The sequence below is a fragment of the Loxodonta africana genome, chromosome 1 (genome assembly GCF_030014295.1).
Source record: "Loxodonta africana isolate mLoxAfr1 chromosome 1, mLoxAfr1.hap2, whole genome shotgun sequence".
NCBI classification, from domain to species: domain Eukaryota; kingdom Metazoa; phylum Chordata; class Mammalia; order Proboscidea; family Elephantidae; genus Loxodonta; species Loxodonta africana.
This window is the reverse complement of record NC_087342.1, coordinates 98,462,158-98,488,595: the sequence shown is the minus strand read 5'-3', so window position 1 is coordinate 98,488,595 and position 26,438 is coordinate 98,462,158. Positions and strand designations below refer to the sequence as shown.

General features: G+C 40.7%; 1 protein-coding gene across 9 annotated transcripts in view; it reads left to right on the top strand.

Annotated features, from left to right (window-relative positions):
- The window catches only part of STK38 (serine/threonine kinase 38), a 66,461-nt gene extending 42,767 nt beyond the window's left edge, over positions 1–23,694 (top strand). For 6 of the 9 annotated variants that reach the window (XM_023546287.2, XM_023546285.2, XM_064285285.1 and 3 more), the window contains 9 exons: positions 2,169–2,292; positions 4,627–4,781; positions 11,110–11,212; positions 12,039–12,100; positions 18,352–18,469; positions 19,558–19,681; positions 20,097–20,192; positions 21,188–21,282; positions 21,725–23,694. In XM_023546287.2, the coding sequence (XP_023402055.1) occupies positions 2,169–2,292; positions 4,627–4,781; positions 11,110–11,212; positions 12,039–12,100; positions 18,352–18,469; positions 19,558–19,681; positions 20,097–20,192; positions 21,188–21,282; positions 21,725–21,855 (1,008 nt within the window). In that variant the 3' untranslated portion in view covers positions 21,856–23,694. Of the gene's footprint in view, positions 1–2,168; positions 2,293–4,626; positions 4,782–11,109; positions 11,213–12,038; positions 12,101–18,351; positions 18,470–19,557; positions 19,961–20,096; positions 20,193–21,187; positions 21,283–21,724 lie in introns of those variants that run through there. The other 3 variants (XM_064285282.1, XR_010321999.1, XM_064285286.1) reach the window with 3 other exon arrangements.
- The last annotated feature ends 2,744 nt before the right edge of the window (positions 23,695–26,438 follow it).

Here is a 26,438-nt window from a genome sequence, read left to right as displayed (position 1 = left end):
CTTTACCTGGGTTGGCGATCTTGAGGAAGCATGCTGTGGGTTTGTGCTAGGTGGGAATTGGAAGTAGATCAGTACAAATCCATTCTTATGTTTGGGTAGAGGTAACAAAATTTAGATTCAGAGATATTAAGATTTGGTAGGTTTAGTTGCTTTATCCAGAGGAAGAGTTTTGTTTGTTTTTATTAAACTGAGTAGGAATTAAAGCTACGCATGGAGAGTTCAGGTTGTTATCCTGTCCCACAGGGTGAAATTTCTGCTACTTAGAAAATAAAATATTAAAGGATAAGAGAGCAGCATTTAGCCAGTTTCTTAATGTTACTCTTCCAGTATAAAAGGAAAACCTCCAGTTCTGATGCTAGTATAGTCTTACGGTAGAACAAAAGACTGGCTTTTATCTCTTCTTTCCTATTGCCCAGGATAGCAAAAAGCATGTAATCCCTGACTTCATTAAATATTTGTGGAACCGGGGAGAGGGAACCCTTTGGTGTGACTTCCACCTCTAGCTCCTCCCTCACTTACCCTATATTCACGTGACTCCATTCCTAGATCTTGAGGTTCCTAGCTGCTGTTTCAGCTCCAGGAGAGAAGGGCAGGATGTGCTCAACAGTTGATTGTAGCTTCCCCGTTGATAAACAGGGAATGTTGCAGCCACCATTCTGTCCTCCAGTGTGAGTGACAAGTGGCAATAGTAGTGCCTTCCCTTTTCTTTGGCTCCCTGAATTAGGTAGAGCCTGAAGGGAGCTGGGGGAAACCGAGGTGCACGGAGGCCAGCCTTCTGCCTTCTATAGTCTTAGTGTTTGGAAGTGACTAGGTCATAGCTGACGCTGCAGTCCAGCTAGCAGCAGCTAATGTCTGAGTGTTTCCCAAAGGCTTCACATTTATGTTAAGGTGAAATAAAGGCAGATGCTGTACTCTGCTTCCTGGCAGTTTCATAGCATTTACCTTATCACTCTTATCTTCCATTTTCCCCACCCTCATGTCATACGCAGAGGTGTAAGTTTTCTGCAACATCGAAGCGATTAAAAATTCTCCAAAGACCAATTTTGGTAGAGATTGAAAACTCAAATATGCAAACTCAGAAGCCTCCAGGCGCCAGGAGTTGGCAGGAAGAATGAAGCAGATTAGGTGTAAGACAGGAGAGAGGGGTGGGGTCCTTGTCTCAACGGAAAGAGTGCCTGGCTTTGCCAAAAACATTCCAAAAAAGCAAATAAGCACACACAACATTGTATCAAACAGAGCACAGCCATGGGCTGAATTTTCCAACAGAAGTGTCTGTGAACCTTGGTACATCTTTTACCTCAGAACATATTGTGAAGCTGAAGATCTGTAGCATATGTTAAGACTAAAACCTCTCTTCAGGGCGTGGACTAGGTCTTCTTAAATTCAGACCTGATTCGGCCCAACTTGGGATCTTGTGACACATAAAAAGGGAGTACAGAGCAGGATTTGATAATATGCAGCAATGTTTTGATTACTGATATTTATTTAGAGTAAATATGGTAAATTTTATTACAAAACATTATTTTAATGAAGTATTTTAACTTTTAATTAAGTAATTTTGCCAGTTCCCCCCTTACATAGCTTGGCTTCCTGAGCTGGATATTTCAGTAAAGATATAAAATTGGGAATATCGTTAATTTGTACCTATAACTTTTCTTTGGTGCTCTTCTGTTGCAATTCAGTGAGAACTGATTGAGGACATACTTTGCACAGCAGTGAACTATGTGCTGTGGCATCATAGTCTTCTAGAATTGTAAGCTAGGTCACTGTTATTGCAGTTATCATTGCAGACCCAAGATAGGACTTGTTTAGAGAATCTCATTTTGAGGACTTACTTTCATCATAAAAGTTTATTATAATTAAAAAATATGAAAAAATGGTAATTTTAGCTAATCAGAGGTTCAATTTATAGCACCGTTAAGTTGCCATTGCATTAAAGCCATTGATTTTGAAATTTTTTAGCCTTTTCTCATTAAAATTTTTATCACCGAAGACCTTCAAGTCAAATGTTTTTAGTTTTGAGTTAGTAGGTTTGCCTAAGCAGAAATTAGATCTCTTTTGCATCTTCACAGTTAAATACTCAAAACAGTGCTTAAATTGTTTAAACAAATATACAGTCTAATAAAGCAGAGCAAGGCTTGTCATTAATCAAATGCATATACCTCCAGGTTGGCCACATTCGTGCGGAGCGTGACATTCTAGTGGAGGCAGACAGTTTGTGGGTTGTGAAAATGTTCTATAGTTTTCAGGATAAGCTAAACCTCTACCTAATCATGGAGTTCCTGCCTGGAGGTAATTACTTGCTGATGAAAGGTCATTATTTCTTCTTGTTCTGTGGTTTCTCTCTCACATCAATAATTAACCCTCCTTCCTACTTTTGATTGTGCTCACAAAGTTGCTTTCTATATCTTTTTTAGGTCTGTAAAGGAGGTCAGTCATGTGTCTTGTGCTGGGGTGCCTTTCTACAATCTTAATGCTGTAAAAGTTACCTTCTCATTCACTCTCGTGAATTCAGATGGACGTTCATTTTTCAACATAGAGGAATGAACTAGGAGACTCTGTTGCTCTCCTGTCAGAGGGAATCATGTATAATGAGTTACCCAAGTGGCAAAATTGAAACTCTCACATTCTTTGCATCAACCGTTTTTGTTTCTCTATAACTTGTATTAATAAGGAATGAATTTCTCATTTTTTTTATAGTAGTAGCCACAGTCAGTTTCTCATTTCTGAGATTTCAAGTTTTACGTAACTCAGCTTGGGCATCTCCTAAGAAAGCTCCAGAGAAAACCCAGAACATTACGTACCATCTGTTCTGGGGAACACAGTCTATTTCCCAGCATGCAGTTGAACTTTGAGCAAACGCTGGTGGGGAGAGGGGGGAAAAAAAAACCCAACTTCTTCTTTTTTGGTTCTAAAGGAAAGCAAATATAATTGTAGTATAATATTTTGACCTTGTGATAACCCTCAGATTAGACTTAGGGTCATAAGGAATTTTTTAGTAACAATTGATGAAGGTTAGAAAAGAGTCTAGCTGATAGAACGAGGAGAAACCTTTAACATTTAGGTGCCATTTCTTAAATAGGAGAAGGAGCCAGCTTGGTCACGAGCCCTTTGACATGTGTCTCCTCAGGCCTTACCTGTACCATCTTCTATAGCTTCTCCTCATGTCTCCTGGACCCTGCCCCTTGCACTTGGTGAAACTGGCCTGCAGAGCCAGAGACCAGCTGTCCTGAGCTCTCTGATCATCTGGGAATGCTCACAGGTGAGGCCATTGGCTGCTCTCCTGGGCACGGAACTAATGCCACACAGCTCTTTAGAGCCGTGGAGTGCACCGTCCCCAACTCCCCAGTGTGCCTCCAGATTGAATGTGTGGCTGCCAGGAGTGATTCAAGTCTTGGGCCAAAAAAGAGAGCATTTTAATGAACGGTTTAATTTTTGCCTGAGGGAAAAATACTTTTCTCCAAGAATACAAAATTCGCCCAAAGTTATAGATGAAATGAAGTTCAAAAAGTAGCATGATGCTTTGTTAAAATCTGAGGTTTCTTTTCTCTTTTTCCTGTTTCTAACATAAGCGCCTCTATGCTTCGTATAGTCTAAATGTATAGTCTAAAGTGAAATCTTTCCTGTTCTCTTAGCTTTAAACTACTTATAAATGCGTTCTTTAATTTTGTATTAACTGTTGAGTTAGGGTCAGAATCTTTCTCCCATCTTATATGCTGGTATTAAGTAGAAAGAACTAAATTTTGACTTTGCAGAAAATTAAAGAGTTTAAATTTTAACTGCCAAAATACTGATATTGTGTTCTAAAAGTTACATCAAACATTCTTGTGTACATTTAAATATCTTTAATAAAACACTGGAGGAAAAAGAACACTGATCTTGGGAGATATCAGTGTGCACTTCTGGGAGACAGCTATTACACATTCTAGTATATAGCATTTTCAGTTCATTTTAGCTTTTGTTGACTAACACTTTGCTATGTATTTCCCATCTTTTTTTTGTTTGTTTGTGTTCTTGTGTTTTGTAAACAGAAATTGAAGAGCTTGTTTTCAGCAACCCTAAAACGTTTACATTTTTGTTTGACGTTTTAACATCTCTCTCTAACAATGGCAATACAACCTATTCAGAAGTGCCATTTAGTTCCAGCTCTGAAGAGAGAGGTTTATAGATATTTGTGGAAAATGAAAAGCAGCTTTTTCCCCAGTCTGAAGCAAATCTTGCACACGTATATATATCCTGCATATACACATATGTACATATATGTATGTATATGCATATATATATATATTTTTTTTTTCTGGTATGAGAGAAATTTCCTTTTTTTCTACAAGTAAAATGTAAATCACAGCTCTGTGGTCAGCATCAGCCAGCTTAGGTGTGAGAAAGCGCTTTGCTTCCTAGGGCTTGGATTTTCACCTCTCAAGTGTTAGAAGCCACTTACCATTTCCCTCCATATTGGCAGTGTGGGTCAGTCTCTGGAACACAGCAAAGGCCTGCTTCTTAGTCCTGTCTTATGTTGGCAGTTAGGGAAGACTTAACTGAAAACTGGCACTTACTCATGGGTTGTTTGTGTGTGTGTGTGTGTGTGTGTGTGTGTGTGGTGGCTTTGTATCTTTTTGTCTCCAGGGGACATGATGACCCTATTGATGAAAAAAGACACCCTGACCGAAGAGGAGACTCAGTTTTATATAGCAGAAACAGTATTAGCCATAGACTCCATTCACCAGCTTGGATTCATCCACAGAGACATCAAACCAGACAACCTTCTCCTGGACAGCAAGGTATCCCCAGGGAGGGCAGGGGTAGCAAGAAGGAACAGTTTGCATTTACTGAACAGAGCACCCTCTGCTTTAATACCTGCACCCCTTTGGTAATCACAGGAGTGGAGCTGTAAGCTGCCTTTTATATTTTTTACTTTTTCTACAGGTAAGTTTGCTCTCACTTCCTTTCTTTGAAAGGCTTGAATGATATACTGTGATTTTATGATTTGATTGAACGTTGCGCTTAAAAATAAATTCTTGAAAATGATCAAGAACAAAATTGATTTAGAAGGTTATTTTGTAATAAAGCCAAAGATAGTCATCTTCTCTTAGCGTGTAATTAACTACTAATGCATCGCCTGTTGAGAGCCCCTCTCTTGGGCCACCTCCTGAGTGGGTGAGGAACCCAACCGAGGACCAGGAAGTGAGGCTTAAAAAAAAACATAGCCCCCCAATTTTTCAATAGAGAAAAAGAAAAAAAGTTTAGATTCCAAATCCGATGCCCTTTGCTTAAAGAAGAGTCAGCTCCGCCTCTGTAATGGCCTGTTTATAGTTATCTTTAGACATGTAGGTATGCTTAGTTGTTTGGTTCCTAAGCTTATAGTGAATTAGTAGGGAATTCATGTGCTGCAGACTAAATTGCTGGATAGCACTTGACAAATCTCTTCACCCAGTGGACCTATCTTATCTATAAAATGAATATATTGATCAAGAGATGTTATGAAGTCCCTTCCAACACCAAAATTCTAGAATGTTCTGTTATGTACACTTGTTGTCTTGACTGGATTTTTCTTTTTAATAGAAAAGTAAATTTAATTTGTAGGGTGTTTTTCTTTCCTGCTGTCTTTTTGGTAACTATAGGCAAATACCTGAATTCTTTTGCCTGCTTTTTTTGAAAACCTTTATCTTTCTGTTTCAAGAGGGCAGAAGTCTTGTCAGACAGTTTCTTCTGTTTAATAGCTTTTTCCTTTATTATAAGAATAATGCATATACAAAGAGAATTTGAACAATATAAACAGTCATAAAGAAGAAAAATCACCTACAATCTCATCTCTCAAAGATAACCACGACTTTGTCATAATAGCATCCGTACTTTTTGTGTTAATAATTTATATAAATTAGCATCCAAAAAGTAAATAGCTTTAAAAGCAACTCTGCTTTTAAAAACTGAATACTAAATAAAAAGAATATTTTTCTGTTCATTAAGTCCCAATATATTCTTTTTTTTTTTTTTTTAAATATAATCTTAATAAACCACTAGCCCTACTTTATGTGGTCTTGAGTTTAGATGCCCTAGGTGCCGTAATGTGGTCTATGCTCTGGTCCAACAAACATATTGAAGGCCAAGAATTTGGGGACTCAACATGGCTGAGGGGGAGTGGGGGACCCTGTTAGTTGTAGATTTGCCCTTTTCAATACGCTAACCCAGACTTAAAGTAAAATTCTCTTCACGAGCAACCTCATTTATGTGTTCAATCACATAGATTGTAGAAGTGAAAATGAATAAGTGTTGAGTTCCTGCTGATTACTCAGAATAACTACAGAACTCCCTGAAAGTCTAGACTTTAAGTAGCATTTGCTCCAGGGGCTGTTTTTTAAGACATAATCCTTTCTTAGAGATATCCAAGTAAAATATATAATCATGAGAACTGTAAATTAAACTCTCTTCTTGGCTTGTAGAACAAGTTATTTGCAAATTCTGAAAAAATGATAAGCAAGTTAGTAAGCTCTAAACTGTCCTTGTGTGGCAGCTTACCTTGCTGCACACATATAGCCAACCTAATGGAATTTCTTTCAAAACAAAACAACACCTGACGCATCTGAGCAGGGCTCCTGTACCCTGCTCATTAAAGCCTGAGGATTCCTGAAGGAGGCAGTGTGTATGGTTTCACAGAAAGACCACAGATGGTGAAGTCACTGGGGCTCAAGCCTGGGCCCCACCACTTGTAATTGTGTAACCTTGAGCAATGTAGCCCCCATGTGTCTGTCAGTTTGTCGTACTGTGGGGGCTTCCGTGTTGCTATGGTGCTGGAAGCTGTGCCACGGGTATTCAGATAGCAGCAGGGTTACCCATGGAAGACAGGTTTCAGCTTAGCTTCCAGACTGAGACAGACTAGGAAGAAGGACCCGGCAGTCTATGTTACGTCTGAAAAGCATTAGTCAGTGAAAACCTTATGAATAGCAGTGGAACATTGTCTGAGGTAGTGCTGGAGGATGAGCCCCCAGGTTGGAAGGCACTCAAAAGATGACTGGGAAAGAGCTGCCTCCCCAAAGTAGAATTGACCTTAATGACGTGGATGGAGTAAAGCTTTCAGGACCTTCATTTGCTGATGTGGCACCACTCAAAATGAGAAGAAACAGCTGCAGACATCCATTAATAATCGGAACCTGGAATGTACAAAGTTTGAATCTAGGAAAATTGGAAATCATCAAAAATGAAATTGAACACATAAACATCGATATCCTAGGCATTAGTGAGCTGAAATGGACTGGTATTGGCCATTTTGAATCAGACAATCATATAGTCTACTATGCTGGGAATGACAACTTCAAGAGGAATGGTGTTGCATTCATCGTCAAAAAGTATGTTTCAAGATGTATCCTGAAGTACAATGCTGTCAGTGATAGGATAATATCCATACACTTACAAGGAAGACCAGTTAATACGACTATTATTCAAATTTACGCACCAACCACTAGGGCCAAAGATGAAGAAATAGAAGATTTTTATCAGCTGCTGCAGTCTGAAATTGATCGAACATGCAATCAAGATGCATTGATAATTACTGGCGATTGGAATGCAAAAGTTGGAAACAAAGAAGAAGGATCAGTAGTTGGAAAATATGGCCTTGGTGATAGAAACAATGCCAGAGATCAAATGATAGAATTTTGTAAGACCAATGACTTCTTCATTATAAATACCTTCTTTCACCAACATAAACAGCAACTATACACATGGACCTCGCCAGATGGAGCACACAGAAATCAAATTGACTACATCTGTGGAAAGAGATGATGGAAAAGCTCAATATCATCAGTCAGAACGAGGCCAGGGGCCGACTGTGGAACAGACCATCAATTGCTCATATGCAAGTTCAAGCTGAAACTGAAGAAAATCAGAGCAAGTCCATGAGAGCCAAAATATGACCTTGAGTACATCCCACCTGATTTTAGAGACCATCTGAAGAATAGATTTGACACATTGAACACTAGTGACCGAAGACCAGACGAGTTGTGGAATGACATCAAGGACATCATCCATGAAGAAAGCAAGAGGTCACTGAAAAGACAGGAAAGAAAGAAAAGACCAAGATGGATGGCAGAGGAGACTCTGATACTTGCTCTCAAACTTCGAGCAGCTAAAGCAAAAGGAAGAATTGATGAAGTAAAGAACTGAACAGAAGATTTCAAAGGGCCTCTCGAGCAGACAAAGTAAAGTATTATAATGACACGTGCAAAGAGTGATGGAAAACCAAAAGGGAAGAACATGCTTGGTGTTTCTCAAGCTGAAAGAACTGAAGGAGAAATTCAGGCCTCGAGTTGCAATAGTGAAGGATTCCATGGGGAAAATATTAAATGACGCAGGAAGCATCCAAAGAAGATGGAAGAAATACACACAGTCATTATACCAAAAAGAATTAGTCGATGTTCAACCATTTCAAGAGGTGGCATGTGATCAGGAACCGATGATACTGAAGGAAGAAGTCCAAGCTGCTCTGAAGGCATTGGTGAAAAACAAGGCACCAGGAATCGATGGAATATCAGTTGAGATGTTTTAACAAACAGATGCAGCACTGGAGGTGCTCACTCGTCTATGCCAAGAAATATGGAAGACAGCTTCCTGGCCAACTGACTGGAAGCGATCCATATTTATGCCTATTCCCAAGAAAGGTGATCCAACTGAATGTGGAAATTATAGAAAAATATCATTAATACCACATGCAAGCAAAATTTTGCTGAAGATCATCAAAACCGGCTGCAGCAGTATATTGATAGGGAACTGCCAGAGATTCAGGCTGGTTTCAGAAGACGATGTGGAACCAGGGATATCATTGCTGATGTCAGATGGATCCTGGCTGAAAGCAGAGAATACCAGAAGGATGTTTACCTGTGTTTTATTGACTATGCAAAGGCATTCGACTGTGTGGTTCATGATAAATTATCATTATGAAGAATGAGAATTCCAGAATACTTAATTGTGCTCATGAGGAACCTGTACATAGATCAAGAGGCAGTTGTTCGGACAGAACAGGGGGATACTGAGTGGCTTAAAGTCAGGAAAGGTGTGCGTCAGGGTTGTATTCTTTCACCATACCTATTCAATCTGTATGCTGAGCAAATAATACGAGAAGTTGGACTATATGAAGAAGAAGGGGGCATCAGGATTGGAGGAAGACTCGTTAACAAACTGCGTTACACAAGTGACACAACATTGCTTGCTGAAAGTGAAGAGGACATAAAGCACTTACTAACGGAGATCAAAGACCACAGCCTTCAGTATGGATTGCACCTCAACATAAAGAAAACAAAAATCCTCACAGCTGGACCAGTGAGCAACATCATGATAAAGGTAGAAAAGATTGAAGTTGTCAAGGATTTCATTTTACTTGGATTCACAATCAACAGCTGTGGAAGCAGCAGTCAAGAAATCAGAAGATGCATTGCATTGGGTAAATCTGCTGCAAAGAACCTCTTTCAAGTGTTGCAGAACAAAGATGTCACCTTGAAGACAAAGGTGCACCTGACCCAAGCCATGGTATTTTCAATCGCATCATATGCATGTGAAAGCTGGACAATGAGTAAGGAAGACTGAAGAATTGATGCCTTTGAATTGTGGCGTTGGTGAAGAATGTTGAATATACCATGGACTGCCAAAAGAATGAACAAATCTGTCTTGGAAGAAGTACAACCAGAATGTTCCTTAGAGGCAAGGATGGCGAGACTGTGTCTTACATACGTTGGACGTGTTGTCTGGAGGGATGAGTACCCCAGTGGCTGCAACAATAAGCTCAAGCATTACAATGATTGTAACGGTGGCTCAGGACTGGGCAGTGTTTCGTTGTGTTGTGCGTAGGGTCGCTATGAGTCGGAACTGACTCAACGGCACCTAACAACACCACCACTACGAGCAATGTAGATCCATAAACATCAGGATTCCTTCTCTCTGTTTTGTTTCACCACCTCATCTACTTCAGATTTCAGCACCCCAAGGACACCTCCCTCTTACTTAGGGCTAGTTGTGTGCCAGGCACTATGTTAGGAGCCTCACATGCCTTAATTCTCATCATTCCTGCTAGGAAGATGTTATTATCCCCAATTTGCAGATAAGGGAAGGGAGGTTTGGAGAGAAGAAGTGATTCTGGCCTGGGGGGAAAGAGCATAGACTGGTTTCTGGCTTTGGTTCTACCATTTCACTAGCAAGCTGTTTAACTTCTCTGAGCCTGCGATTTGTGGCTTCAGAGTTATAAATGAGGCAACAGGTTTGAAGCACTGACTGTGGTGCTTGACTCCTAGGAGGTGTGAGTTTTCTGTAAAGACAGCTATAAAGCCAGAGGCTTATAATTGGAATACTGTATGGCAGCATTTAACAAAATAGAGAATAATGCTTATTCCCTTTGTCTTTGAAGTAGTCTACTCCTTGGAATTTATCCTAATGAAATAATTCAAAAGGAGAAAAACCTTTATGAACAAAGATTTGTTAAGTTACTCGTCATTTAATAGCATTTATGAAGATTTTCCTCTATGCCAGGTGTGGTTAGACAGGCCCACTCTGTCACAGGGGCAATCAGAGCCACGTTGTTGTGTGCCATCAAGTGGATTCTGACTCATAGCGATCCTATGTGACAGAATAGAACTACCCCATAGGGTTCCCAAGGCTGACATTCATGATGTGAAAGCAAAGAATTGAAAATAGAGTAAACATCCAGGATTGGGGGGGTGGGTAGGTAAACAATAATGTATTAAGTTTATTGACTATTGTGTAAAACATTAAAAATTGTAATTTTGAAGAACACCTAGAAACACAGAGGACGATTTGATTGAATTAGTTTAAGAGGTAGTAAACTTATGTCTAGATGTTATGGAGCGTCCAGCTATTTTTAAAAGTGTGTATTTGGACAAAGATAAAGATAACGCAAAAATGAAAATAGTTTTATTAGTATGGTAGGATTTGGGGTGATCTTTGAAAAATTTATTTTCTCTTACTTGTGTTTCCCTGTAGTAAAAGAAAAAAGGGGGAGTATACTTAGGCTGTGGAAATGTCACGGAGTCTGGGAGGAGCCTGGAAAAGCTACTGTTCCACATTCGTGAATGTTCGCCCACCCATCATCTTGTTTCTTTTTCCCTGTAGGGCCATGTGAAACTTTCGGACTTCGGCCTTTGCACAGGACTGAAAAAAGCACATAGGACAGAATTTTATAGGAATCTGAACCACAGCCTCCCCAGTGATTTCAGTAAGTGTTGACAGTGGTGTTGGCCTTTTTGTCCCTTAAGTGGGCCTGGGAGAGCCATTCCCCTGGTAACCAAACTAAGCAGGACAGATTAGGAGAAGCACGTGTCTTCAGAGAATAAAAATGCCTTCCCAGGTTTGACTGACCTGTGTTGCCTGGTGAGGCAAGATGAGTGCTGCTGAGTGTGTTTAAGGCAGAAGTCAGAGTAAGCTTTATTTGGAGCTCTGCTGGGAAGGTTACTTGGGATGAATATGGGGCGAGCAAAAGTAGAAGTCCGGGGAACAGCTCCAGACTAGATTTACCGTAGGTGTTTTTCTATCATGGCAGAAAGAACCTTATCTTTAACGTTCTTAAAGATACTTTAACTTGAGCACTATCAAACTATAGAAACTGTAATAACATTACCGGTCGTCTTAGAGAAGCCTGTGTCAAAAAACGTATCAGTTCAGCAGTCCTGGAAATACAACAATTACTACTCTTTGAAATTTGTGTTTGAGGAAATATGAATATTTTAGGTCAACTTTGGGACCTTTATTTCTGATATAGACTGAATGTCCTGTAGTTCTGATTAAGCTTTTCCATCTCCTGTCAGGCTATATGACCCACTTGGAAGTGCTATTTAATTAGAACTCTGTGGTATGATTCTCTAAATTAAGGCTTGGAGTCTGTGATTTGGGCCTGTTGACTTGCTGGGAAATGTGTCATGATGAATTACTGATAGAATTACTGACAGAAAAGCAAGACTTCATGTAGCTTGAACCAGAGCCTGGACAAATAGTCAACCATTCCTGTCTGAACTTGGACTACAACTTGTTTTCTTTACTTTCAGCTTTCCAGAACATGAATTCCAAAAGAAAAGCAGAAACCTGGAAAAGAAATAGACGTCAGCTAGTAAGTAATACCTGTAGCTTCTGAAATACTACAAACCAAATAAGTTAAAAAAAGTATGTAAGTTTGTATTTGATGAGTGTTTGTAGCGTATCCCTTCTTGCGAGATTAATAGAACAGTGTCACTGTGTTGGTAGCACCAAAAGGGATCTCCTGAAGGAGAGCAGGTACTAAGTTGCCTTGGTCATGACATTTTCAATGGATGACTTCACTCTGACCTTTTACATTGGTGACAACTCTTTTCTTCCCTGTTTGACGTTTTCTCTATTTTTATCATCATAAAGGGGTTATACAGTTAAGCTGAAGGACTCTCAGAATGAAACTAAATACAAATACCTACTTAGAGCTTGATGGTGGTGGTTCTCAAACTTTTACAGGTTTGATCCACTTAGGCAAGTCAAGACTCAGTTCTCCTGCCCCATACTTCCCTACTTTGCAGTGGAATAAAGAAATTGGTGATAAAAATTGGAGAGAAATATAAGGGAAATGCTTATTATTTATAAGTGTTTTTGAGTATATACACATATAAAATTATGCCCCACAAGCTTAAAAATAAGTGCTTTTATTGCACTTACCTTGATAATACATTGGAAGTTATTTAAACAGTACAAATTCACCAGTGAAGTATCACCATCTAGGCAGACTCTTATTCTTAACAAGAGCCGATTAGTTGGTTCATATCTGAAGTACAGCATACATTTCCTGATATTTAGTTGTTGGCAAATTACTGGCCAGAGATAATAAAAATGCTTATCACTACGTACTTCGGCTTTGCCAGAAACCCAGAGCAAATGAAGTTGATTGCGGTAAAGCTAAACTAACAGAGGACAGTGAGACAGCAAGAAGCGCAGCAGCGGGAACCTGTGACTGAGAATGACGGTCATGCACAGATAAAACTTACGTGTAGACCGTGGCACGTCTCGTCTGCGTAGACAGTAGTAACTTGGCAGGTCTGCCAAATACTGTGCTTCAGCCAGACTTCTTACCAAAATACTGAGTGAGAGTTTTCTATAAACTCAAGTAACATGGTAATTTTAACTTAGAGTATAAAGAGTTAGTGCCTTTAATAACTCACATAGTAGTAGGTTGCTAGTAAGTAACTGCCATTCCTGTGTGAAATGGAAGCCTGTGAGATTGTTTAAGAAAGAATCAAAGGAAGGGCTTGTATTTTTTAAAATTTATTTGAGGCCCATCAGTGGCCCTGAGCCCTGTGCTTTGAGTGTTAGGATTTTTGTGTCAGACCTGGTCCCTGGGAGAAGCACTAAGTTAAACCAGGCACCTTTGGAGATGCAGTAACTGAAATGAATCTTTGATGTCTTTTTCCAGAATTCACTTGGGGATACTTACGTTTGGTACAGTTAGTGACAACACAGTCTCCTTTCCTCAGGCCCTCTGATACCGTTCAGACATCTACATTCTGTATGTGACCGAAAACCTGTTTACATGGCTTGTTGAGGGTTAGGGAGTGTCGGAAGCAAATTTGGTCACATGCTTCTAGTGTGGCCCTCCATGGAACAATAGCTCTCAACCTTGGTTGCACATCAGAATCACCTGGGGGACTTAAAAAAAAGGCTGATAGCTGGGTCCCAACTCCAGAGATTCTGATTGAGTTGGACTGGGGTATAATCTGGGCATCTGGCTTTTAAAAGGACTCTGGGTGATTCTCCTGCGTTGTCAAGGTTGAGACTCTCCACTGGGGAGACTGTTTTGAAAGGTAAGAAAAGCTTTTGTGATTTTTTTTTTTTAAAAGCAGGCCAGGATTTAATCTTTGGTTACTGTTTGACATTTATTTTGTAGGTAATTAAGCTTAGGTGCCTTAAATTATCCTCATAATCTGGGACAAGCATTGTGCTTTTTGACACGCATCAGAGAGTCATGTCAGGCTTACTAGGAACTGCCTATAGATCTACGAGGAAGGAGATTTCACCATTTCTAGGTTTGGCGTTAGCTAGATGGGCTTTAATAATTGAAAAGGTTTTTTTAAAAAAATCTAAATAAGCTAAGACCCTCATGCTGTGATTAAGGCCCTTGCTTTTTTATTCTGTCCACTAGACATGGAAAGATATTAAGGTCATCCTCATATTACCCCTTTTGATAAAACTTGAAGAAAATAATGCCACTTAGTCAGTATTCAAAGGAGCCCTGGTGGCACAGTGGTTAAGTGCTTGGCTGCTAATCAAAAGGTTGGCAGCTCGAACCCATCAGCTGGTTCATGGTAGAAAGATGTGACAGTCTGCTCCCATAAAGATTTACAACCTTGGAAACCCTGTGGGCAGTTCTACTCTGTCCTATACGGTCACTATGAATTGGAATTGACTTGATGGCAATGGGTTTGGTATCAGTCTTCAAAAAGTAAGTTAGCTGTGTTCCTTTGGCCTTTCAAAAGTGATCTCATTTGTCTGGTACCAAGATGAAAGTTGACAATTAGTTAATGCTTAATAGATATTCACTGCTCTGGGTTAAGCCTAACCTATGTAGTTGCTCATTTATCGTATTACTTTTCAGACTGTTGCGAAACGTTGGAAAAAGTCGAGACTTTAACTTTATTCCTTGACTGCTTACATCATATTGTAATGTTTTAAATAGCTGCTGGTCCGGAGTAACCTTAGGCCCCAGTAATTGGTTAGGAAATAGGTATGAGTCTGCTTTAAGTTATTAAACCACAGAGGTGAGGGATGAAGTACACATAGGCATCCGACCGTTGTTAGGTTTTTCTTTTTTTAATTGTGCTTTAGGTGGAAGTTTACAACTCAATTTCTCAAACAAAAATTTATACACATATTGTTATGTGACCCTAGTTGCAATCCCTATAATGTGACAGCACACTTCCCCTTCCCACTCTGTGTCCATTCATCCAGCTCCTATCCCTTTCTGCCTTCTCATCCTGCCTCCAGGCAGGAACTGCCCATTTAGTCTTGAATATCTACTTGAACTAAGAAGCACACTTTTCCCGAGTATTATTTTATGTAGTTTTTTTGTTTGTTTTTAAAATGTAGAATTACAGAAGATGATTAAGTAGGAATTAAATTGCTTTATTTCCCCTAAATCTCTAAAATGATAAGACTAGAGCACATCGTGGGTTGAAATGACTGTCAACGAACCGGAAAGCTCTTTTAGAGTACAGCTGTAGTAGATACTGTAAATACCCAGAGAACAAAAGGAAAAAGAAAGGTACAGGATTTGAGGCATTAAAAGCTTGGAGTTGGAGGAAACACTGGTATGGAAAACAGAGGTTTGGGGAGGGGGAGTACCTAGATTAGGAAGGACCACCTTGCCCTGAAAGTGAAGTCAAATGAAAGTACACTCTTATGGAGGGACCCCAGGTCCCGGAGTGAGAGCACTGCCTACTCTTACATCCCAGTTTTGACCATGCTTACTTTATATATGTATGCGAGTTTTTTTTTTTTAATTGTGCTTTAAGTGGAAATTTACAAATCAAGTCAGTTTTGTATGAGAGTTTTTTAATATCTTGTTATCTTGAAGGAATTATTTTCCTGTGGAGATAGATTTCCTGGTTTTGTAATATAAGTCTTTGAACAAATAGGATTTACTTAACACACAGCTTTGCTGGAGTAAGTCTAGTCTCTAAATTGAAGGGTGTCTGTAGTTCCTAACATTTACGATTAGAATGGAAATATTTCTTTGTCTTAGGGAGGGCCTAATCCGTGTGTTGGACCTTAAAGCTCTAAAAATCTAAAAAAAAAAATCTCGTGTTTATGTTAATATTTGTATCTAAAAGACAACAATGTACAATTATCTCTGGAAAAAAATGGATTCCTACCTCATAGTGTACACAAAAATTAATTCTAGGTGGACAATAAAACTTCTAAATTTTTAGAAGAAAATATAAGGCAATATGTTTGTGACCTCAGCATAAAGAAGGATTTCTTAAATAAGATACAAAAAGTACAAACTGTAAAACAAAAACTTGATTTATGCCACTACTGTGAAGGAAGACAATCTTGTGTATGTCAAAAGACAAAATGAAAAGACAACCACATGGTGCGACTACTTTGGAATTGCCTTACAGAGTTCAGGTGCATGCTACAACCCAGGAATTCTGTTCCTCCTTGTGTGCCCTGGAAAGTTTGCAGTTGTACACCAGGAGACGTGTATGAGAATGTTCCTTGCATTTTTTATAATAGCAAAAACCTGGAAGTGACCCAGTGTCTGTCAACAGGAAAATGGTTACATTGTGGAGTAGAATATTTTACAGCAGTGAAAATAATTGAACTACAGGTACGCGTGACATCATGGATCAAATTTAGAAATGTAATGTTGAAGGGAAGAATCAAATAGCAGAAACCTTTATATAGAACGATACCATTTTTTAAAGTTCATGAATAAGCAAAATTATATATCATTTAGAGAGAGGTGGCAAAATTAAATTTCTTTTTCAAAGCAGAAAATGATAAAGATGAAATTCAGCATAGTGGCTAGGAAGAGCGGCCTAGGGGAAGGCACTGGAGAGGAGTACACGTGTAGCTTCAATGGTATTGGCAATATTTTGCTCTTCAGTTGAACTCATGGGTATTCATTTGCATTTTTCTACTTCATAGTTCCGTAAATTACACATTTTTTTGGCATATGACAAATATTACATCATTTAAAGAACCATAATAAAAATGCTAAGCCTCAGACTAGAAGAAGATATTTGCAATATATAAAACTTCAAAGGATTAGTGTTCCGAATTTACAGTGAAATTGTATGAATCAAAAAGTACAACTGAAAAAATTAATGGGCAAAGGATCTGAATGAGAATTCACAAAAAAGAAACCTGAATGGCTGATTAACGTATGAAACTGTTCAACCTAGAAATAAGAGAGTACACATTCAGACAACAAGGAGATTCCATTACATATTCATCAGATTGGTAAAAACTTTAAAATCTGACAAAACCAAGTGTTGGTAAGATACAGAGCATTAGGAGCTCACCCCCACTAGGGTAGTTAAAATAGGTATAACCACTTTGGAGGAGAACTGGAAGATTATCTGATAAAGTTGAAGATGCTCATAATTTAAGATCAGCAATACTGCTTCCAAGGAGGTATTACAAAAATGTTTTTTCAGGTGTTATTTGTAATAGTGAGACATGGAAGCAATGTAGGTGTCCATTTACAGGAGAATGGATAATGAAATTGTGACTTCCTCATATAACAGAATAGTGTAGTACAGAAGAGCAATGGGTGAGCTAGAGCTATATGAATAAATCTCAAAATCCTAATATAGCATTATAGACATGCATTACAGTAAGAAACCCTTCATTAAAACTTTAAATATATACAAAGTAACATGTTATTTAGGAGCCTGTTATTATGAGCTGTTCATAGGAGACCAGCACAGCAACTTCAGGGGAGTGTGTGCCCCTCCATGGAGAAGGAAGAGGGGTCATATGGGGCAGAACTTTAATTGTTTTCGGTGTGTTTATTGCCTGTGCTTTTTTTCTGTATGTTTGTAATATTTCAGAATATTTTTTAAAAAGACAGCACAGCCCTAATTTTTAATTTTAAAACATACAACATTTAAAGCACCTAGATGAGAGCCTTACATGTGGTAAAACCTCATATGTTTAACACATTAGAGGGCTTTGATTGTACATCTTCCTAGTGTTTTGTAGCCCTGGTCTGTGAGAGTAAATTCCTGGAGTGTAGAAAGTATGCCTCTCAGAGCCATTTCTTCAAGTGAGTTATAAACCTTTGACCTAGCTTTTAATAGTAAAGCTTACCTTTTGGATTTTCTCAAATTAAAGAGTATATATGGTAGAAAGAGGGATGATTGAGAGCAAGGTATTTAATTTCCAGAATGGCTCTGATCACTGGTTCTGAGGCCTTGGGCAAATCCTGTAGCCGTTTTGGGCATCACATTTTTTTTAATCTACAAAGCTGGGCTTGCTAAGGTCTTCCTTGCAGAAGTTTTGTCAGGATGAAATAGGCTTATATGCACATATCCAAGAACAGAGCGTGGCACTTAATGGGTGCTCAGTAAATTATGGTACTAGTTGTTATGATAGAGATTTGGCGCAGTGAACTATGGGCTTTGGCTGTACTTAGGAGAAACCTCAGTAACAAACCGTCATTGTTCAGGCCGGAAAAGGAAGGTTCGCTGGCAGATCAGCTGGGTGTTAGCTACCGGGCAGTTGTACTTGTTTAGGTTGCGGGTGTCCCCAGGTGGTCTTGGCAGCCTTTAGCCTCTGAAAGGACTCTGGGCACCCTCTGCCTGCCTGGGCCTCTCTAACGTGTGGTACATGTTTCAGGCCTTCTCCACAGTAGGCACTCCTGACTACATTGCTCCCGAGGTGTTCATGCAGACCGGGTACAACAAGCTCTGTGATTGGTGGTCGCTTGGGGTGATCATGTATGAGATGCTGATCGGTAAGTTGCGTGCTTTCCGAGGACTTTTCTGTGCAGCCAGGGAAGACCCCAAAATTGATAGTTAGGATCCGTTTCAACTGGGGGTGGGCCAAGCATTTTTTTCTCCCTTGCCTTTAAAAGTGAAGTTTCTTAGGTAGACAACTCTTGTCATCAAACGTATCCCACTAGATTCTCAGGTTTACTGGCATCCTGTGGTTGCTTTGTCGATCATTTATAATGTTTTTCTTTCATTTACTCTTTTGTCCTCTCCATCTAGCAATTCTTTTAGTCACTGGCATTTTTTAAACATCCGTTGTATGCCACACACTTTAACTGGGCATTGCGTTCTTCAGTTTACATTTCTAATTTGCTGTCCCCTTCCTCTCTCAAAGCCTTCAAAGCATGGAACCCTCTAACCCCTCTCCTCCTTGTTTGATGGTGTGTCTGTGTATTTAGGGGACATATCTGTGGGGGTGGCCATTGGCCAGCGAGTACTAAAATGAGTATATCCATGGTAGTACCGAGTGAACCTGTGTGGATGACTGGGTGTGGTATTTGGCTGTGTTGTCTTCAGGAACATTGGATGGATGCCTGTGGAGGTGGATGTACCCTGAGTGGAAGGCAGATGGGGTAATACTGTGTGTGAGTGCTTATCCTCTTGCCTAGAGTTGTCAAAAAGAGGCGTCGTAGTCTCTTTCAAAACCTATACTTTCTTCTGACTCAACTTGTTTAGCACTTTACCCATATAAGGATATCCCTAGAATGGAGTCTTCATAATGATGGTGTTTCATCCTTTCATTTCTAATCTTTGGGCACACTTATTCCTGCATCTGCAACTCTACTCCTGCTCTCCTTCCTCTCCCCAGCTCCAGCTGTTAGCTGACTCTGTAGTGGTACCGAGGCACACTTTGGGTTTAGGAGTTTGGGGAAAATAAAAGGTTGGTTTAGATGTTTTTTTGGGATGAGTGGAAATCCTGTCCCTGTCATGGAGGGAAGGCCATATAGAGGTATCCAGCAGCCATTAAAAAGATTATAAAATTATATTCAGGAGAATAATCTCAGTCAAAGTTCTGGGGTGTAAAAGCTCCGAAGTTCCTTCTTTATTACAGGCTACCCACCTTTCTGTTCTGAGACCCCTCAAGAGACATATAAGAAGGTGATGAACTGGAAAGAAACTTTGACTTTTCCTCCAGAAGTTCCCATCTCTGAGAAAGCCAAGGATCTAATTTTGAGGTATCAGTCAGAGAATACCCCCAACCCAGCCTTTTTGACTTGAAGGAATCGTTTTTTTTCTCTAAGTTTTAGTTATCTCTTGAGTCTGCCCCTCCTTCCTCCTATTCCCGCCGCTCCCCCTGCTTTAAAAAAAAAAACAGAACGAAGACCTGTTGCTGTGGAGTCAATTCCAACTCATAGTGACCCTGTTGGACAGAGGAGAGCTGCCCCATAGGGTGTTTCCAAAGCTGGAATCTTTACAGAAGCAGACTGCCACATCTGTCTCCCATGGAGCTCCTGGTGGGTTCGAACCACTGACCTTTTGCTTAACCACTGAACCACCAGGGCTCCTTTCCCCTCTTTTAAAAGGTATTATTCCTTTTTTTTTTTCCTGAAGAGACTGTTTGAGGTTTGCTGAAAGACCTGTCTTTTCCAGATTCTGCTGTGAATGGGAACATAGAATTGGAGCCCCTGGAGTTGAGGAAATCAAAAGTAATTCTTTTTTTGAAGGTGTTGACTGGGAACATATCAGGTATATCCATATGAGAGCTTTCAGCATTATTTCAGAAAGTCTATGGTTTGGCTAATACTAATTTGGAAGCACCATTATTGTCAAGCCAAGTAAGGGAAGAAAGCTTCTTAGGCATTTAGGTCTTTTCCTGATTCTCATTGATTCATGGTCAGGACTGGGAATTGGGACTCCTGTCAGCCATGTGCTCTGGGGTCAGTTGAAGCCAGCAGCTGTTTGCAAAGTGAAATGGAATGTGGGTTTCACAGTGAAGGGAGCATCTAAGAAGCCTGTTGCCCTTGCTTTTGTCTAAAACTCCACAGCTTCTCTATCACTGGGGACCCTCAGCAAGACTCTTCCTGTCCACAGGCTGGGGGCTGTCACTGGGAGATCGAGAAGGGTGAAAAGGAGTGGAAGAAGGATTGGGGTTGGGGGCAGCGTAGAGCAGAATGGAGATAGAGACATGGAGAAAGAAAATTGTTACGGTGGTAGAGTTCTGCCAACGGCAGTGAGAGCCTGGACACCGGCTGTGGCCCTAGGCCTTCTCACTCAGCATTTGTTGGTTGCTAAACAGAAGATGAAGTTTTCATTCATTTCATAACCATGTTGATTTTATCTTTGCATCCTTACTGCTGCTTTTTTAGCTACCCTCCTACTCATTGGCACCTCCAGTGGAAGGGCAGAGCCATAGACGAGGGAACACTTTGAGGTCCATTTTCTCTTCTTAGCAGACAGAGCAGGCATTCGGGGGAGTATAGTAACTTTGAATTTTAGTTTCTTATTATTATCCCTGTTTTTCTTCCTACCTATGCATGATTGAGTTACTTTTATTAGTTTGTGTGTAGTCAGTTGGCTCTCAGCTTGTCAGAGTCACAAGCTTTTTCAAGAAAAGAAATGCTACCTGCTGGTGAACAGTCTTCCCCACATCAAACCAGAGATCCTTTCTGGAGATAGACTTGATTAGTATGATCCATATATTTATTAACCATGGTAATTTTTGGCGTGTCTGTTCTTGGCAGAGAAAGACCTGCTGCAATATCTATTGAAATCAAAAGCATTGATGATACCTCAAACTTCGATGAGTTTCCAGAATCTGATATTCTTAAGCCAACAGGTAATAATACCACCAATACCGCCTTCTGTTGCCTTCTAAGCACATTATTTCCCCCAATCAGGGTGGAGAACACGAAGAGGAACTTCTTTTCTTCGGATTCTTTTAGTATTTTTCCAGTGCTAATGCAGGGTAGTGGTGAGACCTTGTTGAATGGAAAATGAATAAAAACCCCATATTTAGACTGCTCAGCTGGTTCGGTAAGTCACAAAGATCAGTTTGTTGTTATTTTTTAAATTAAACGTTAGGTAACCCAAAATGACAGGAATGGGAAAATAAAACTTCAAAAAATATTTGTGAAGAAATACGAAATTCAAAAAATATAGGCAGGCAAATGTAAAAAAAATTCTTGGTGAAAAATAACCTTCCCCACATAGAAACTGTGGTACGTTCTTACCATTGGAGTAAGACAGTAAATCAACTCTCACATCTGTTTCTTTCCCAGTGGCCACAAGTAACCACCCCGAGAGTGACTACAAGAACAAAGATTGGGTCTTTATCAATTACACGTACAAGCGCTTTGAAGGCCTGACTGCTCGGGGGGCAATACCTTCCTACATGAAAGCAGCAAAATAGTACTCTTGACATGGGATCTTGAGCAGAGTTCTTCGTACAACGTCACAGTTTTCCTCTTACACACTTTTAAAAGAGCTTCCAAGAAGTTTTATGAAACTCACCAGTTGCCATGGTAAAGTCTCCTGAAACGTGATAGTAAGTGGATTCTCTTCCATGGTGCATCTGAAAACTTTAAGAACAAAGACAACTATTTCTACTACATCAGCCATATATAGCTGGTCTGCTTCTTTAGAAGCTTCATGAGCCAATTTGATAGGTATTCAAAACAAAACACAACAAAAAACAAACTTATGTTTTCCTAAGTTCATCAGAATGAAGGGGAAAAACAGCCATCATCCAGCATCATTGGGATTGTAATGTATACTTGTCAGATATCAGCCAGTTCCTGTGATTTTGTGATGTGTTATCCGCCGAGCCTACCGAGTATTTTTTTTTTAATAGTTAAAGTCCCATAGTACTATGGAAATAAAGCAATAATAGTACTAAGGAGATAAAGCAGCCAGCATTCTGGCTGAAGGAAATGATCCTCCATCCTCTGAAGGGGTGGCGATGGTCGCTTCTCCCCATACCTCGGCCTCTGGCGAGTGGCTCTTTTTATAGCCTCCCTTCATGGTGCACTTTATTTATGGTACTAGGATAAAGACCCTGAATCCACTGATATATGCCCTTCTCCCATCTGAAATGCTCATGCTGCTTTTCTGAGTGTTGATGGGCGGGGGGAGGATACTAGCTTGGTGCACTGTTGCTCAAGAAGGCTCAAAAAGCCACTGGGTATTGCCAAGGAGTCTTGGACCATGTGGAAAACCCAAACTTTTTCTTCACGGCTGCATCGGAAAATCCCTAAGGCGAATGTTGCTGTGGTCCAGCAGTACCCACAAGCGTTGCCAACAAGAACTCATTTCTCACACAAGGAGAGCCCAGGCAGAGGCAGGAAGCCTGGGACACTTGGCTGAGGTGCTTGCTGCTCCTGCTTCTGCAAAGCCTCCCACACCTCCTTGGGCACGGTGAAGGAACCAGCCCAGTACAAAGTGCAGAGCCGGCCACCGAGTCCTTAATCCTTGGTGCAACTGTGTTTTCTCTTCTCTTGGTATTTCTCCTCCCCTAACTTTAAGTAACCATTTTGCCTTGGAATCATGATTGAAATTTTTTTTCCTTTGCAGATGCCTTCCTGGGGGATACTCCTCCCCACCCTAAGGGGTCGCCTGCAGCTTGGGCCTCTGCTGCAGCGTTCTTTCACAAAGACCCTCTGAATTTTAGCACAAAGTGCCTTCTCTTTCACAGCTGCCACCACCTCTAGGGGAATTGTGCTGTGTCAGGAAAGTGTGGAGGCTCCCTTTTAATGCATTATTACTTTTTTTTAAGTTTTGATAACTCTTAAAGCATCATTTGCACCTGTGTTGGTAACTTTGCCTGTTGCAGAGAGTCATGGCCAAGCGACAGCTGGGAGACTGCTTTCTGCCAGGCTTGAGGTTGTTAAGTCAGCTTTGAAAGGAAAGTATGTCCTAGCTTACATCTTAGAGGAAGAAAAAAGAATGGTAGGGAAGGTTAACTCTGGATGAAGGTAATGTGTTTGCCCCTTAATCTTTCATTCATTGCCTTTTAGTGAAAAGGAAGTAAATGGGATTCTTTTGTGTAACTTTGTAGTCTTTTTGTATTACCAAATAGTCAGGTTTTGACCTCTGGGTGTGTTGCAAGAGTGTGTGGTAAGCATGGGTAGAGAGAAGTAGCTGGAGTGGTAGTCAAGTCTGTGTGTGGGGGAGTGGCAGGGATAATTTGTTTTAGGGGAAAATGCCCGCATTTTAACTTTAAAACTTCTGAATAAACTGTATGAAAACAGTAGTGGAAGTGTGTTTTTAAAGCCATTTAGCTTGTAATTCAAAGAGCACCGTGCTGGTAGCTTTTTTTTAACCCCATTGTCTGTAAACCAGGGGCACACTGCATCACTATCTTTATGGAAGGTGCTTCTTTTCTGACTCAGGCAAGCTGGACTGGGCTCTTTTGTTCCCAGGAAGCCAGTCTTCTGGACTGCTGTCCATGTAAAGAGACTGATGTTAGTCCCACACGCTTGAGGCAGTGGGCCCTCCCCTTGCCCTTGCAGTAAGACCAAGAGGAGACAGCTGACATGTGCTGTCACCTGGTGGACTCTTTGTACAGCCGTTTCCAGCCCAGCCCCCTTTTTTTCCCATCCTGGGGTCAAGTAGGTATCTCACGAGCTCACAGGCTGGGACTTCTCAGCCCTCCCAGCCCACCAGAGCAGGGTTCTGTCTCTGAGGTATGTAATGGAGAAGTCCTGTTGTGTCCCACTTAGCCCCTTTTCTGGCTGGGAGAGGAGCCTCAGACGCAAGAAGAGGGGTGTCAAAGACCACAGAGGGTAGGAGGCACAGGCAGAGGGAAGCTAAATCTAGCCAGAGTAGGTAATGTCTTTTCAAGGCTTATGGGTCCCAAGAAACATGTTGAGAAACAGAGGCTCAGTGTTGATACTGTTGACACATAACTCCTTCCTCCAGTTGGGGGAGTTAGAAGGTGATAGAACTGAAACTAGCACTTACTGAAATGGAAGTGGGTACTGAGTGTCACTCAGCCTCTTCCTGACTCAGGACTACATTAGAATATTATTCAGGACTCATGCTCAGGTTTGAAACATTCGAAATATTCAGGTTCTAGTCTGGCAGGTTGCTAATTTCAGAACTCATCCCTGTGGCACAATAGAAGTCCCCTGCCGTCAACTTCTCATGCGTTTTCTCTGAATCATTTCCTTGGAAAGCACATTCCTGAATCACCCTGTCCCGTTTGGCCTTCCTGGACCTATGTGTATAACTCAAATTACACTTTAAATTGAATTCAGAAGGATTCAGTGAATGATACTTTCATTTCTTAGGTAGCATTTGTATCTCTGGATTGCTCTATCAAATATCAAAGCCAACTTTGACTTCAGAACAGCTTCCAAGATCCTTTTTCAGACAAAAACATCTTGCCCAAATGACATTTACGCACCTATAATGTACTGAGCTCAATATCTCATGCTCTGGGATGCGTTAGGGAGCCTGCTGTGGCTCTGAACTACAGATAGGTTTGAGGAGAGAACACCCACCAAGTGGCTTAATAGAACGCAGCACCAACTGACAAGTTACTGTGTTAGTGTACTGACAAGCCAATCCAGAGTTGTGAGGGGCTTAGGAAGCTTCCTGGATGTTTTTATTTAAGTAGCAGTGATTTGGCAGAGGGAAAAAAAGTGAGCCCAGAGTTTTGGAGGCTGGCCTGGTGCTGTGGATAAGGGGGTGGAGTTAAAACTATTTGTCTTAGTCATCTAGTGCTGCTGTAACAGAAATGCCACGAATGGGTGGCTTTAGCAGAATTTTATTCTCTCACAGTTTAGGCTAGAAATCTGAAATCAGGGTGCCAGCTCCAGGAGAAGGCTTTCTCTGCCAACTCTGGCAGAAGGTCATGGTCACCAGTCTTCCCCTTGTCTAGGAGCTTCTTAGTGCAGGGACCCCAGATCCAAAGGACACGCTTTGCTCCGTGCTCTGCTTTCTTGGTGGTGGGAGGTCCCCGTTTTTCTCTGCTTACTTCTCTCTCTCATATCTCGAAAGAGATTGATTCAAGATACAACCTAATCTTGTAAATTGAGTTCTGCCTCTTGAAGATAACTGCCTCTAATCCTGCTTCACTAACATCATAGAGGTAGAATTTACAACACATAAGAAAAGCACACCAAGTGACAAAATGGTAGACAATCACACTGTACTGGGAATCATGGACTAGCCAAATGGTTACACATTTTTGGGCGACACAGTTCAATCCATAACAGTATTACTTTGTGGAGAATGCGGTAAGGAACACTCTGCAATCACTTCTGTTACTTCCTCATTTCCCTCTCCCACTACAACTCACTCCAGTCTAGTATCTCTCCCATGTGCGAAACATGTTAGTATTCATTATCCCATGTATATAGTAAATTTTTATAATCATTCCTCTGGTCACCAGTATCTTAACTGCCTTATCCACTAGATTCTCTTCAGTCTTCATCTTACTTGATTAACCTGCTATACTTGACACTGTTGACTTTTTATACTGTCCTCCCACCTCTCTGACTTCCTTCTTGATGACTGCTCTGTCCACTACCTAAATGCTGGTGCTGCTTGGAGCTCTCTGCCTTTGCTCTCTTGTCACTTATGTGATCTCTTGGTGGCTTCAACTATCACTTCTGTGGTGAGGTCTTCAAAGTCCTTCTGACCGACCTCGACCCCTTCCCTGAATTCTAGATTCCATACAGCCAAGTGCCTACTAGAAATCACCATCTGGACAAGGCCTCCTACAGGCTCAAACTGAAGACCAAATGGAACTCCTCTTGCCCCCATAGCCTTTTTTCTAGCTCATTTTACCCAGTTGTCCAAGGCAGAAACCTTAGTGCCTTCTTACATGTACCATCAAACTCCAGGGTATGGCCATCCTTTCTACCAGTGCCTTCATCATTTCTTGCTGAGTCCATTGCAGTGGTCTCTTAGCTGACCATCTTATCTCTGGTCTTTTTCCCTGTTTAAGCGTGTCCTCCTCACTGCTGCCAAGAAGTTCTTTTAAATTTC